We start from the raw sequence: 15,910 nt of genomic DNA, 5'->3' as shown, positions 1-15,910 counted from the left end.
ATTAAAATTCTTTTAAAAATATTTAATTGTCTTAATTTTTAAGTCATGTACTTCCTGTTTAATTGAACAAAACAAAAATTCACCATTTAAATTAGACTAAATATTTTTTATTTTAAAATTTTTGATTAATTTTTAAGAAAAAAAAGAAAATTTATATTTTATCATTTATTTTATTTTTTGCTAAAAAATACAATAGAATAAATAAATTATAAATTAAAGAAAAAAAAATAGTAGAACTATAGTATTTTAGAAGTTTAAATATATTTTTATGTCAATACATCCCTCATTTTTTTTATTAAAACCATATGAGAAAATAATTTTTATAAATGCTTTTTAAAAATTAAAAGGTTAGTATGAAAATTGAATTTATTCTTTAAAAGTAAACTTAAAACTGATTTCCTATTGTCTTGCACAACTACCACTATAAGAAAATGGTTCCTCTTTAAAGATACCTTTTTAAAATGTTAATATTTAAAATCAAACTTATAATTATATATCCTTATAAAAATGTACATTTTTTATAAATATAAAAATTTTTATAAAAATATAAAAAAAAAAAACTATTTTTTAAATACGATTAATGTCATTCAATTTACTACCTAAATATTTTATTTTAATTTTTATGTTGAATGATTGATGTTATAGTTTAATATAAATATATTTGAATAATAAAAAATTTAACAATATTATATTTTTGCAAAATAAATTTATAGTAAATTTATTATTTTTTATTATCCTTTTATTTATAAATAGATATTAATATTATATAATATTCTCATTGTTATTTTGTGACTATCACGTTATTATAATTATTTTTACTTTATCCATTAAATATATTAATAAAATTCATTTATAAAAAAAAATATTACCATTATTTTTTTTATATATATAATATTATCTTTAGGAATTTTCTATAATCTGTTATATAAAGAAAAATTAAAGGTTAACATGTATATTTGTGAAATATGACACTATAATCTTTTTGATATATTATATTGTTGATCCAACTACAAGATGAGTCTTAATTACTTTCCGGCATATGTCATTCTTCCATGAATTTTATTTATTTAAATTAAACCTCCTATCCATATTTATCTAATGTGTCTTCATTTTTAAAATTTTACTTTCTTTTGTTTGTTAATCGTGGACAGAGCTATCAAGTTATGTCATCAAATTTCACACTAGCTCTTTTGGCATTTTTATGTCCTTCCTACATTTTATTCAAAAAATTTTTCTTATTCTACAACAATTAATATCTAATTTTTGGAAATAAACATTATTAAACATTTTTCCCTTTATAATTAATGTTTATATATATTAATATTGTTAGAAAAAAAAAAAACATATTACAAATATATCCCATTATTGTTTGATTTGTTTTTAATCGCTTATTGTATATTAAAAATATAGGAAAGATTAGTAGTATTTTATATTTTCAGGTGATCATTCAACTTTATTGTTAAAATATTTTTATGTGAATTTATATATTTATAATTCATTTTGTTATTTAACAATTGTTAAAAGCAGACAATGTCAGAAACTTTTGAGACATATTCTGATTATGACTTTTTACCAAACAATGAAGATGTAATTATTGAGAACGATCTTTTTTTGAATGTATCTCATAATATTCCAATAAAACCATTTATTGCAGCAATTATGTGCATAGTAGTATCCATCATTATAGTTGTTACATTAATAGGAAATTTGATGGTGTGTTTAGCTGTATTTATGGTTAGAAAATTAAAACAACCACCTAATTTTTTACTAGTTAATTTGGCTGTAGCAGATTTTTCTGTTGGTTTTTTTGTTATGCCAATAGCATTTTTATCACTTTTTGAAAATAGATGGATATTAGGAGAAACTGTATGTAGGTTATGGACATCAGCTGATCTCACATTATGTACCGCTTCAATATTGAATTTATGTTTTATTACTGTTGACCGATATTTAATCATTACAAAACCATTACGTTATTGTGCTCAAAGAACTTCAAAAAGAATATTTATTTATATTTTGTTAGTATGGTGTGGAGCATTTCTTGTCTCAGTGACACCTTTAATATTTTTACCATGGAAAATGGATAGCAATGTTTGTCAAGTAAGTTTTTGTTTTTTTATTTACCTCAAAAATGTAAACAAATTATATTTTTATTATATATGAATAAAAAAAGAGTAAATTATAAATATTTAAAAATTTATTAAAAATTAACAAAAAATTATTAACTATTTTTTTTAAATCAATGTCAATTATCTTACTTACACTTAAACATTATTTTATATATTAAGTATCATTTTTTTTAGGATAAAAACAAAGTATTTAATTTTTTTCTTATCTTAAAAATGTTGTAAATTTTTTTTGTTTTTTTTTTTAAATAGTTCCAAAATAGTTAATTGTTAGGAAAATGACTTATTTAAAAATTATTTTTCTTTGTTTTTATGAAGTGAAACTTTTGTTAATTTTTAGTTAACTTTTTTTTTGAGAAAGTGTAATTATTAATGTAGAAGTCATTTTTTTTTTGTACAAATAATTTTATTGAAGTAAAAAAAAAATATTAAGATATAATATTAAAATTTTTTTTCTTAAACTTAAAAATGTTGGACATAAAATTGTGATTTAATGTGTATTTTTAAACTTTATATTAATCAAAATTTATTTTTAATGATTACATATATTTTGAAAAATTTAATTGCTTTTTAAATGATAAAGTAAATTGAAGATTGTTGAGATGAATTGAAATTGAAATAAGATGATATTGACAAAAGGATAAGTTTAAAATTTATAATGTCATTTCAAAAAGATTAATAGCATTCAAAAATAAAATATTAAATATCATATGTATGCTGTGGTTACATCAATCATACTTTAGTATGAAATTCATTAAAAGAATTTCCCAAATTTTATTTAAAATTTTTTTTAATAAACTTACGATAATTTAAAGTATATTTTTCATAGGTCCCTCAAAACCAATTTTATCAAATTTACGCAACATTTTTTACATTTTATGGACCTACTGCAGTGATGGTAATATTGTATTGGAAAATGTTAAAAGCTGCTAAAAGATTAGCTGAAAAAGAAGAGAGAAGCACAAGTTTATATTTAGAAGATTATGATAAAAAAAATTTGCCAACAAAAAAATTGCAAAAAACAAATTCGTATCTAATTACAAGTGATAATGATTTGTCATCTTCTGAATCAGGATCAAAATTTTTTTATAATAGACGATCAAGTGCATTTTTGAATGTTGTTAGAATGCCATTGGTATGTTAAAAAAAAAATTATTTTTATTATATATATATTATTATAGATTTCTCATACAAGAAGAAATAGTCAACAAAACCATCATGCTGTTAAAGAAAATAAAGCCAGAATAACTTTAGGTGTTATAATGAGTACCTTTATAGTTTGTTGGTTACCATTTTTTATAATGGCATTATTAAAATCTTTCAAATTGATAGATGCACCAATATGGCTTGATAATTTAATTTTATGGTTAGGATACTCAAATAGGTATGTAAAAAAAAATATTAATAAAATATGTAAGATAAATGTTGTAATTCTTTCAGTATGCTAAATCCATTAATTTATTGCAAATATAATTCAGAATTTCGTGTACCATTTCGTGAGATGTTATGTTGTCGTTTTCGAACACTTAAATCTGTTGTGAGACACGAAAGTTTCACTAAAAAGTATGGGCCTTTAAAGTAAGTTTAATTATAACATTCATAATATATTAACCAAGTCAAATTAAATGATTTATTATTATTTAAAAATATTTTTTCCTTTCAAAAATATCTGGGGTGAAAAATTTTGTTTTAACATTAAATTTTAAAAAATATTAACAAGTAACTTTAAATATTTTACCCTTAAAATGACAAATAATATAGCTATTTTTAATTTACTAATGTTATCCACATATGCTTATTCATATTTCATTGATGATTATAATATATATATAGTAACATTTTCATTCATAATATTTTTTTTCACTTGAAGAAATGTTAAGACAATGTAAAATTTTTTCTCATAAAAATAATGTTAAAAAAATTTAAATTATTTATTATACCTTACCTATGTAATTACGTTATTAGTAATTTTAACATTAAATGTTAAACAAAAACAAAAAGTAAACTCTAAACCACCCACCAATAAAAATTTTTAAAATATATTTCTTACTTTAAATGAAAAGTTATAAAAAAGATTACAAATATCAGGAAGTAAAATTTTAATGTATAATCCAGAAAGATAATCGAAAATCGTTGTTCCTTGTAATTGTTTCTTTGCATATATAAATAAAATAGATAACTTTCTTTGACCTTAACATAAAGTTAAATTGATGACAAATAAAATATTTAAAAATTAAATACATATTGATGAAAATTTTAACAACAATTTTTATTTTACCATAAATAGGGATAATAATTTTTATATAAAATAATAAAAAATTTATTATTAATATGTATTATTTTTTCAAAATAATATAAAAAAACATATATATTATTTATTTTTAGACCGCAAAAAATTAAAGAAAATGAAGTAGAAGAAAAAACTTATACAAAATCAATAAAAAAATCTTCAATTAAGGAGACACCAATTACACCAACACTTTCAAAAAAAAATAGTACCATTGAATCGCAAAACAATGCTCTGGTATAAGAATCCATTTTCTTTTTATTATTTCAAAAATAATTTGCTTTTTTCAAATTTTTTAACGTGTATTTATTTATATATAAATAGTGTAAATTTTTGTTTTTTTAAATTAACAATGCCAAAATTATTTCAAAACAAGTAGAATTAAAATGTTTTATTTTTAAAAACAAACATTCAATTTAACAATAAAATGATTATATTCGTTATAAGGGATCAAAATTGCCACAACCAAAATCAAAGTTAAATTCGAGTTATATATAATCGCTTATATAATTTTGTAATTTTAAAATAAAAATTTTTTTTTTTTATATTTAAAATATACATTTATGTTTTTGAAGCTCGTTTCATATATTGATCAATTGTTGAAATTCTATGTTTTGTGGTGATAAAATATTTTCTTCCAATAACATGTGCAATAATTCCAAATAGCCAAAGGAACATTTTTATTTTTGGTGTTGTTTTTCTTAAAAAAAAAATTTTTATAAAAAAAGAAGTTATAGTATTAAAAACTTACGAAGCAGTTAATCTAACAATGAATCCCCAAAAAATAAATGAATAAAATAGATTTCTTTTCCATAGACTATTAACTCTAAATTTTGATTGATTTAAATCAGAAATAGTTTCTTTCAGTAAATATAAACGAATTCCAATGATATAGTCAAAAAGATAATTGCCCCAATTTACTTGACGAATGTCAAAATTAAATTTCTAAAAAAAAATGTTTTAATAATTATGAAATAATCTTACTTCTTGATCATTTTTAGATAATGTATTCCATAAATTTACTAATCCTTCAGATTTAAAATTCCAATCATTTGTTGTAAAAAATTCTAATGTTTTAATCATTTTATAAACTCTATTATAATTGTTAACATTATTTTGCTTCTTTCCAATAAAACCACCGATAAAATCATGTATTTTTGCTGGTGTATAACATCTTAAATAGAAATCAAATAAGAACATTAAGTGATTTGTTGTCATTATGCAATATGGTATTCTAATTGGATCTTTCATTGGATATGTTGTTAAACATTGATTACAATACTCATTTATAAATTTCCATTTCAGTGGATTTAACTCACCAGAGGTACAATGAAAAACTGGTATTTCATTTGATGTCATATTCATTCTATAATGAGCAGAAACAATTAACATATTTGATACTATATCAACAGGAATAATATCAGCTTTACAATTTACATCACCAGGCATAACTCTAATAGCTCCTTTACCAACCTAAAATATATATATATTTTATTAATTGATAATGATAAAAGATAATTTATATAATTATACTTACAGCAAATATTATTCCTGTAGCACCATTATAATTATCAGTCCAACCAGGATGTGGTTCTTTCCAACATGCTCCTATAATTGATGGTCTAACAATAATTGCGGGTAAATTTTTAGCATCTCTTATAAATTGAGTTTCGGCTAATGCTTTAGTAAAAGTATATGTATTTGGACGTTGATTTAATAATTTAGGTGTTACCATTTCTAACATATCATCATCCATCCAACTTAAGGCATTAATTAATTGTTGTGGATCAACAGGTGATGGATATACTTCTTCTGTTGTTTCATTTAAATGACAATTAGCATATGCAGTTGAAACATGAACAAGACTTTTTAAATTTTTCATATTTCTACATATTTCAACAAGTTTATGTGTTCCAATAAGATTCATTGTTAATGAGACACGTAAAATATCATCAAATTTAACTGTTGCAGCACAATGAAAAACAATTGATATTTTTTCTTGTAATAATTGTATTGATTCATTACTCATTCCAAGATTTGGCTGTAAAAGATCTCCCTCAATAACATGAATTTTATTTAAAATTGATGGATTTTTAGCTTTAATACGTGTAAATAATGTTCCATTAATTAATTCTTCTAATCTTTCACTTGGTTTTTGTCCTCTTTTAACACGAATAAGACAATAAATACCTTCAATACCATCACATTCATATAATAATTTTTCAACAAGTACTTTTCCTAAAAACCCAGAAATTCCTGTAATAAAGATATTAGAGCCATTAAATGATTTTTCAACTGAATTTTCTTTATCCATCATAAAATGACAAATTTATCCTAAAATGTTTATATTATATACTAGAATTAAATAAAAAAAAATTTTTATTAATATACAAAAAATATTTTGATAAAAATCAATAATAAATATATTAATAGTAATCTTTAGAAATCACACCATATTAAAATAAAAATGATACTTGATTAATATTTTTAATTATATATTAAAATTATAAATAAAATAATTTTTTTATAAGACAAAATTGATTACTTAAAAAAAAGATGCAATTTAGATATTAATATAAATTAATAAAAATACTTTTAAATTATATCTATTTGCAATTTTGTAAAATAATTAATAATTTATTTTATGATATTCAAAAGTATAATGTTTTTCTGTCTAACATATTTAAACATATCTATTTGATAGATTGCTCAATAACTTAAATTTTATATACAATAAGCTTAATTTTATAAAGATAAGAATTTTGATTAAAAATTAGTTTATTAATATATGTATATATAGTTAATAAGAAAACATATATATTTATTAATACTTTTAGTATTTTAAAATATTTATCTTATCAAAATTAAATAAATTAGATTTTTATATAATATTTTGTTTGGGAATTTGTATAGGTACATGAAAGTAATGCTTGTTATAAGTGGAAGAAATCAAGAAAAATTTTCATGATATAAAGAATGATAATCATTTTTGGAGAAAATCATTTTTTATATGAATTTTTAACTAATATGTAGTTATTAATTTTTATCATTAATCATAAAAGTCACCCCATTTTTTTGATTTTCTTTATAGTTAAAATTAACTATTTTTTTTTCATTAAAAATATTATCAATTATTTTTATTTATACAATATTAATTTATTTATTATAGTTTGTATCTTATCAAACGAAGAAATTATTTTTTTACCATTTTTTAATTTTATTATAATAATAATACATTATAAAATATTTTTTTATTTTATTATTATGTTTAAAAATTTTTCTTATTACAATATGATATATATAACTATTCTTATATCTTTGAACAAAGTACTAGAACATGGAACGGATTTCAGGGTAATCTTTTAATTATAGGTATGTATTCTATATTTTTATTATCATGTAATTTTATAAATAATAAATTTCTACCTACTAAAACATAATTTTTATAAACTAAAATGAAAGAAATTTTTAAAATTGGTTTTTTATTTTCTTTTTTATCTATTATCTTATCATTGTTTTCTGTAATTAAGATATCTAAAAAAATCTTATCATTTACAAAAACTCTCCAAGAATATCATTATTTTTTTAATTTATATGATAAAGAATTTACGTAAATTTTAAATGATAATATTTCTATTAATAATATTTTAGTTTTAAAAAAAATAAATACAAACGATTCAAAAGACAAGAAAGTTTTTTTATGGAATTTAATGAAAAATGTTTTTGTAATACATTAAATAAATGTCCTGTTGGAAGACCAGGTCTACCAGGCAAGAGAGGACTTGATGGAGAAAGAGGACTTCCTGGATTACCAGGAATGAAAGGTCTTCCTGGTAATTTTTTACCCATAAACTATGATTTTATTAATCAATGTAGAATTTGTCCTATGGGTGTTACTGGAGAACGAGGATTGCCTGGAAAAAAAGGGGAACCAGGAATAAATGGTTTACATGGTATTAAGGGACAACCTGGTAAACGTGGTCTTTCTGGGTATCCAGGATTAAAAGGTGATTCTGGATCTTATGGAATTCCAGGTCTTCCTGGAACTAAAGGCCAAAGAGGAATTGACGGAATTTATTATCCAATTGGTCAAAAAGGAATGAAAGGAAGAATAGGATTTATGGGTTTTAAAGGTGAAAAAGGAAGAAATGGAAGACATGGAATTTCTGGTAAAGATGGTGAAAGAGGTTTATCAGGTATATCTGGTCCAAAAGGATTTCCAGGACTTAATCAAACTAAAGGTTCCAAAGGATATCCAGGAATTCCTGGATCAGATGGTAGATATTGCCCTTGTCCAAGACGTTCTAAACAATAAAAATACAAAAAAAAAATTAGATACAAATCAATTTTATTTTAATTGTCATTTAAATTCTCTAATAGGTTGCGATTTTTAAAATATAATCCAATTCTATCTCTTCCATATTCATTAAAACCAAATCCAACTGGTGATACATGAACTTGTAATAATCCCCATATTCCCCAAAAAAGATGAGATATAGCAATAAATGGTATTGTTTCTTTTAACATTTTTTCAGCCTCTTCTTCTAAATCATTTTCATAAAGATTTCGATTTAATTCAATACAATAACTTCTAAAAAATTCTTTCATTTTTTGTTGAGTTGGTAAGTCTTCTTCTGTTATGACATAATATGGATAACTATCAACATCATAATTAATTGAATATTCAACAAAATGATTTGCAAAATCGAAACCTCTGTAATTATAACTTGCGTATTCAAAATCTATTAAAACTAATTTTGGATCAAATGGATTAAAAGCACGTAATTGATTTGTATTACATGGTGTATCATCACCAGAAAATGATTCTTGTCTTATATTACCAGATGATGCTTTTGGAAGTAAAATATTACCTTCTTGTAAATCATTATGACAAAAAACTACAGCACTTTTACAATTTTGTAATAATAAACGTAATTTTTCAACTTCATTCCAAATATCATGGTAAGTAAGATTATTTGGAGTATATGAATTATAATTGTCAGAAATTAATATAATTTCATTATCCTTACTATTTTGTAATAATTGTGTTAACCATCTTTCCATTGCATCACAAAGATAATCAGGTTCTTTCCATATAGGAATATCTAATTGATGTACTCTAGCAAGTCTTTTAGCTATTTTATTTGATATTGTTGAAAATGCAATTTCTTTAGTAGATAATGGCCTTGACGGGATATATTCTTCTAATCTTCCACCACTAAATATACCATATAACATTGGTCCAAGATGTCTCTCTGAAAGTAAAGTAAAAATAACAGACTCAGCAACAAGATGACTTTCTGTCTCAGGATTAAAGTAAACTCTTAATAATACTTTATCAGGTTCAGCTTTTATCTTTGGTCTAAATTCAGTTAAGTAACATAAAAATAACATATTAGACATTCCACCTCTATAAAAAAAAATTAATAAAATATTAAAAAAAAAATATAAACTTTAAATATACTTTATTCTATCAATTTTAATTTCATCAAGTGAAGCAATTTTCCATGCACCACCTAAAAATCTTGCACAAAGTTGATGAGTTTTTTGTTTAAATTCTAAAACACTATTTGGATCTTCATCATGTTTCATTGTGGATAATATTTCTTTCATACATTTTAAATGACTGTCATCAGAAACAAGGGATTTATCATGCCTTTTACCATGGTACAATGATTGACTAAAAACATTATATATATATATATATAAATGTATTAAATATATATATTATATACATATAAATATATTTATAAAACTTACTTGATAATTGTTAGATTAGACATATTACAATTTGTCTAAAAATATATATATATATATATGTATTTTAAAAAAAATATTAATTATTTATATTATTAAAAATTAAATAAATATTTTATAATATTAATAAAAAATAATTCTTTGAAAAATGACTTTATAAATATATTATGTATACATTAAAAATATGAAAATAAAAATTAAATAAAAAAAAAATTAATTTAAAAAGAAAATAAGAACATAAATTTATGTGCAATTTTTATAAAATTGAATTATACAAGTACATTTGGAAAAATTAACATAATGTTAAGCGCAATCGTATACCATATTATTATCAAGCTTATTTTGTTATAGTTACCCAATCTATTTTTCTTTTACTCTTTTTAATTTTATCTATCAACTGGATATATATATATATATATGTATATATATATTAAATATATAAGTACAATGATGCTAATTTTTCTCAGATAAAAATATATAACAATATAATTTTTTTTAAATACTGATAAAAAAAAAACAATTTAAATATAAAATATTAAATAATTATAGTAAATAAAAAACATTTTTTTAAAAAAAAGTATAAATAAAAAATTTTTATAATATCTTTTATTAAAATATATGGATACTTAATAATAAAAGCTATTTAAATTGCAAAAATTTCTATGAATAATTTATAGTTATTATTTATATTTTTATCAATTATTAAATAGAGAAATAAATTAACATTTTTTAAACAAATACGTGACATTTGTTTGAAATTAAAACTAATATTTTAAAAAAGGTTTGTATTTTATTTCTTGTATAGATTATATTTTAAAAATTTATAAAAGAAAGATTACTATAATTTAAATTTATTTAATATATCTACTATATAGTATAACAAAAGTTTGAGTAACTTATTTTGTTAGAATTTCTATTAAAAAAAGAAGTAATACAAAAGATTGTAAAAATAAAAATATATAAAAGTTATTTGGCATTTCAAATAAAGTTATATTTTTATAAAAGAATAAAAATGTTATGTATAAAATGATGTAGATAAAATAAAAATAAGATATTTTAACAAATAATTTTTAACATCTTTTTATATCTATTTTGTTGTCAAAAAAACAAAAGAAAGCATCCTTTTTTTTTACAATAGATCATAAGAGGAAGAAAAAAACAACTATAAGAATATCTTTTTTTTTATATATTTTTCTTTTTATAATTATTATTCTTTTAAGGACATATATATCTTATATAAATTATAACATGCAAAAATTTTATAAAACAATAACATTTATTTTTACATTTATATTTTTTTATCCAATAATACTAAAAATAGGGATTAACTAAAATTTTTTTTATTACTCAGCTGAATTTTATTATCAAATTAGAGTTATTTATTAACTTTTTGTTTTTTTTATTGATAAACAAAAACATCTTTTTTTTATTTTATTGACAGTTAAAAATATTTATAGAAAAAATATATATGTTTATAAAATTAAAATTATCAAAAAACATATGAATAAAAAGATTTATAAAAAAAATATATATCTAATATTATAAATTTGCTAATACCGTTACATTCAACAGTAAAATTGTTCTATTTTTAAGTAAACAAATACATAAAAAGTGAAATTTAAATGGTAATAACTTTTAAGATTATAATGCTTTTTGTTATTCTTTTGGAAAATATTTTTTTGTTTCTTGCATAAAATTAATTATCATGCTGTTAAAATTAATATATATATAAATCATTTATTTTAGACAATACCAAAAAATAAAGTGTTTTTAGCCATATCTTACAAAATTCATTGGAAAATACATTGGTGTAGTATCAGCACTATTTACTAAATATCCACGACCCCAACTTCCATCTGTTGTATCAATAACTATAATCTTCTCACCTTTCTTAAATCTTAATTCATCATCACTTCTTGGTTCAAAATCATATTCTGCTATGGCAATTTTTGATGTTACATCAAATTTATTTTCACTTGATCTTGGAGAATGTAATCTAGCTAAATGTTCTTCTGTTCTTGATGCTTTAGTATCTATAGAAAAAAAAAATATTATAAATAAAAAATTTTTTAATTAATACATACCACTAAATGTCAAATCTGTTCTAATTTTCTCTTGTAATTCTTGTAGACTTCTTGTTTCTCCTATTCCTTGTTTAACATAACTATTTTGAACACTATTTGATGATATACTATTTTTAATTGAATTACTATTAATTTTATTTAATGAACCACCATCAATAGTTGATAACAATGCTTTAGGAATAAGAATTTCTCTTCCATTATGAAGAATTTTTGTTTGAACATCTAATTGTTCTAGTACAGGTAATATTTCTCCCTGTTTAATAAAACAACTTTCTCCATTAAATTCATATTTCCATCCTGTTATCATTCTAGCTTCACAATAAATTGGTTCTTTAAAATTATCTTGAATAGAAATTTTATTTTCATTTTCGGAATAAATTTGTACATGTCCAGAAGTATCATTAGTCTCAAATGGATTTTCATTATTTTGTTTTTTTAATCCATCTTCAATAATTTTTACAATTTTTTTAATTGTTTCAGTATCAGTGGTAAAATCATCTACTAATTTAAAATAGCTTGTTGGTACATAACCAACTTTATCACCAATAACACCATAAACCCATTCTCCATTTTCTGGTTGATTTGTTATACACATGTCATCAATATTAAAGGATAATGCTTCAGTGTCATCTTTTGGAGCTTCAAAATCATGAATAGCTACATAACATTTCATTCCATTATTTGTTCCAATAAATTTATCTGACGTTGAGGATATATTTGCGTTACTAAAGGGATTTTCTATTTGATTTTGTGGTGTTTGAATATGATTAAAATTATCAAAAGATTTGTTAAATATAGAATTATCTTTTGTTATGTTACCATTTGTTAAACATTTATCATTTTCTTGTAGTGTGTTAAATGGATCATCGATACTATTTTTCAAATTATTATTTTTATTATTATCTTCTCCTTCTTTAATATCTATATTGTTTTTCTTATCATTAGTAATATTGTTACTAAAAGAATTACTTTCTTTTATCTCCGACCATGGTTCATTAAATGTATTATCATCTGTTGTTTGATTACAATTAAATGGATCATTCTTAAAAAAGTCATCATTATCTTGACTTTTATCATTCCCTCCAAATGGATCATCAAAATTATTATCTATTTTTTCAACATTAGCAAATGGGTCAATATTTTCTTCATTTTTACTTTCAGCAAATGGATTTGGATAAGTTGATGATGAATAATTGTTATCTTCATTTAAAGTATTATTACTAAATGTTTCAGACATATTTGGAAAAGCTATAATTGGTTTTCCTTCTTTAGCTAGATTATATAATTTATCTAAATTAATCATTCCTTTAGCTGTACCTTTTGTATTTAATTCATTATACTTTTCCATATAATTTTCTGCAGCAACCATTAAGGTACTATTTAATGTTGAAAATTTTTGAGCATTCTCTTTTTCTAAATGTTGAGCTTTTGCTTCAAAAATTTCTTCATTTGTAGCAACTTCTTTTAATGCTTCTATTTCATTTTTTAAATGTTCAATATCTTGAGATAATTCATTTTTTGTTTCTTCTAATTGAACGAGTTCTGGATTTGAAGCAAAACGAGATTTTAATTGAAGCATTTCATGAGAATTTTGGGCAATTTCTTGTGCTAATAAATGAATTTCTTTAGTATATTTATCAATTTCAGTTATACATTTTTCAAAATTTGCCTTAGCTTCTGTATGAGCTTGTGTCATATTACGAAATATTTCAACATCTTTTTGAAATTCAGAAGATAACTCTTTAGTATTCTCTTCAATTCCTTGTAGGGTAAATTCAGCTTTCTCAATATCATGTTGAATATTTAAATTTTCTTCATTTAACCTCTCAACAAGACGTGTTAAGTCTTTCTTTTTACCATCTAATTCTTTTACTTCATATTTTAATGTTTCAATTAATTTTTGTTTTGCTAATTCTTGTTGTTCTTGTTCTCTTCTTATTCTTTCCTCTTCTTGTTTGCGCATAAGTAGTGCTTTTTGGGCTTGTTCTTGTTCTAATAATGCTTCTCTACGTGGTTGTAAAACAGCTTCACTTCTTTTTAAATTATCCATCCTTTTTTCTTCAAATGTCATACCTCCATGACAATGATTCATTGTTTGAATTGTTGTAGGACTGTATGTTATTGGCATTCCAGTAATAACAGATACCAATTCTTCAGGTAATCTTGATGGTAATGTATAACCTTCAGCCAATTTTTCTGCCATAAATACAGCAGCTATAAATCTTCCTCTTGAAATTGGACCACTACCACAACAAAATTCCCATACTTTTGCTAAAACATGATTCGGCAAGTTTGATTCTCTTAATACTCTTGTAACTACATTTTGATCTAAATAATCTTTACGTTGACTGTCTAATTGATTAAATCTTTGAGCATATTTTGCTTTTAAATTTGCTGACAAATTCCAATTTTCACCAGATTTTCTTTCATCAAATGGTGTTGGTGTTGAAGATTGATATACTCCAACATTTTGTTTATTAATGGGTCCAAAAGTTATACCCATAGAATGTAATTGAAGTTTTATTGTTTCAAGATTAGGTATTGGTACCTGTCTCCATTTTAAATCTAATGGTGTTGTTAAAATATATCCTTGTTTTATAGCTCTACAAAGATAGGCAAATGTACAAAATCTTTTCCAATCATAAACACTACCACCATTAAAAAAATCTGATAAGAGAGCAGCCTTTATCAAAATAAAATTATTATTATTTTTATTAATAAATGTAATACATACCTGTTCAATTATCATTATATTTAAACCTAATCTTAATGCAAATTGTACGGCATCCTGGTAACTTATAACATTACCACCATTGGCTGCTGTTAAAAAAAATATAGCATGTTCTCGATCATGTACTTCATTAAAAAAATTTGAAGCCATATCAAAAAAAAAAAAATTTTAATATTCTTAAATTGAGATAATATGCTAACTAAAAAATAATAATATTAATTTATATTAGTGCCATAGAAAAGTTTATTATATATATAAATATACAAGTATATGTTGTCGATAGACATACACATCGGGTTAAGAGTTATTTATCCATTGGAAAAATATATACATAAAGACATACAATAATCATATTAAAATTGGATATCAATGATATAGGCATACTACAAATTTTATTGAGATATTGAAAATTACTTTTTCAAGAAGTTTATTTATAAAATAATTGGTATTTTAATATTTAAAGAAAGTAGAAAAAATCTTCTTTTGACATTTAATATAATTGCTTTTTATAAAATATATAAAAATAATTATAACTATGCTTATTATAATTAAAAATTTCACTTAAAATAAATTTAAATTTTTGAAGTATAAAAAGTTAAATTAATATATAATATATATATAATTAAAAATAAATATCATAATTTAATATAACATTGAAGATTTAATAAACAAAATACGATATATACAAATTATAAAGAAAAAATAATTATCATAGTTTGTTGGGAAGTTATATCTTATAAATGATATATAATATTTTACCATTTAAAAATTATTTGTATTTTTTTTCATTATTTTTTATTTAAACTATAAAAGTAAATGGTTTAATATTACATATATTTGTCTATAATTGTAGCAAATATATACATATATATGTATATATATACATATATATAATATAGAAGTTTGATAAATTTTGACAATATTA

General features: G+C 21.4%; 4 protein-coding genes across 4 annotated transcripts; 2 read left to right on the top strand and 2 right to left on the bottom strand.

Annotated features, from left to right (window-relative positions):
* Positions 1-1,530: 1,530 nt before the first annotated feature.
* SRAE_X000126000 (5-hydroxytryptamine receptor 1) lies at positions 1,531-4,656 on the top strand (the record flags this gene model as incomplete). The annotated part of the gene is made up of 5 exons (XM_024646952.1): positions 1,531-2,100; positions 2,956-3,261; positions 3,308-3,510; positions 3,567-3,704; positions 4,512-4,656. The coding sequence occupies 5 exons, from the start codon at positions 1,531-1,533 to the stop codon at positions 4,654-4,656; spliced, it is 1,362 nt and encodes a 453-aa protein (XP_024498724.1).
* Positions 4,657-4,974: 318 nt separating this feature from the next.
* Positions 4,975-6,730, bottom strand: SRAE_X000125900 (Male sterility, NAD-binding domain and NAD(P)-binding domain and Fatty acyl-CoA reductase family-containing protein; the record flags this gene model as incomplete). Its single annotated transcript, XM_024646941.1, has 4 exons — positions 4,975-5,113; positions 5,165-5,358; positions 5,398-5,886; positions 5,951-6,730. 4 exons carry the CDS (start codon positions 6,728-6,730, stop codon positions 4,975-4,977), a joined length of 1,602 nt encoding a protein of 533 aa, XP_024498723.1.
* A 1,138-nt stretch (positions 6,731-7,868) lies between these two features.
* SRAE_X000125800 (Collagen triple helix repeat-containing protein) lies at positions 7,869-8,728 on the top strand (the record flags this gene model as incomplete). Its single annotated transcript, XM_024646930.1, has 2 exons — positions 7,869-8,023; positions 8,065-8,728. 2 exons carry the CDS (start codon positions 7,869-7,871, stop codon positions 8,726-8,728), a joined length of 819 nt encoding a protein of 272 aa, XP_024498722.1.
* A 38-nt stretch (positions 8,729-8,766) lies between these two features.
* On the bottom strand, positions 8,767-15,135 carry SRAE_X000125700 (EPS15 homology (EH) domain and SH3 domain and Protein kinase-like domain and EF-hand domain pair-containing protein; the record flags this gene model as incomplete). Its single annotated transcript, XM_024646919.1, has 6 exons — positions 8,767-9,823; positions 9,878-10,093; positions 10,174-10,208; positions 11,956-12,203; positions 12,255-14,937; positions 14,989-15,135. The coding sequence occupies 6 exons, from the start codon at positions 15,133-15,135 to the stop codon at positions 8,767-8,769; spliced, it is 4,386 nt and encodes a 1,461-aa protein (XP_024498721.1).
* Between the last annotated feature and the right edge of the window lie 775 nt (positions 15,136-15,910).

This window comes from Strongyloides ratti, scaffold srae_chrx_scaffold0000002 (assembly GCF_001040885.1).
Source record: "Strongyloides ratti genome assembly S_ratti_ED321, scaffold srae_chrx_scaffold0000002".
Classification (NCBI taxonomy): domain Eukaryota; kingdom Metazoa; phylum Nematoda; class Chromadorea; order Rhabditida; family Strongyloididae; genus Strongyloides; species Strongyloides ratti.
Note: the sequence above shows the minus strand (reverse complement) of the source record. Positions and strands in the feature narration are given on the sequence as shown.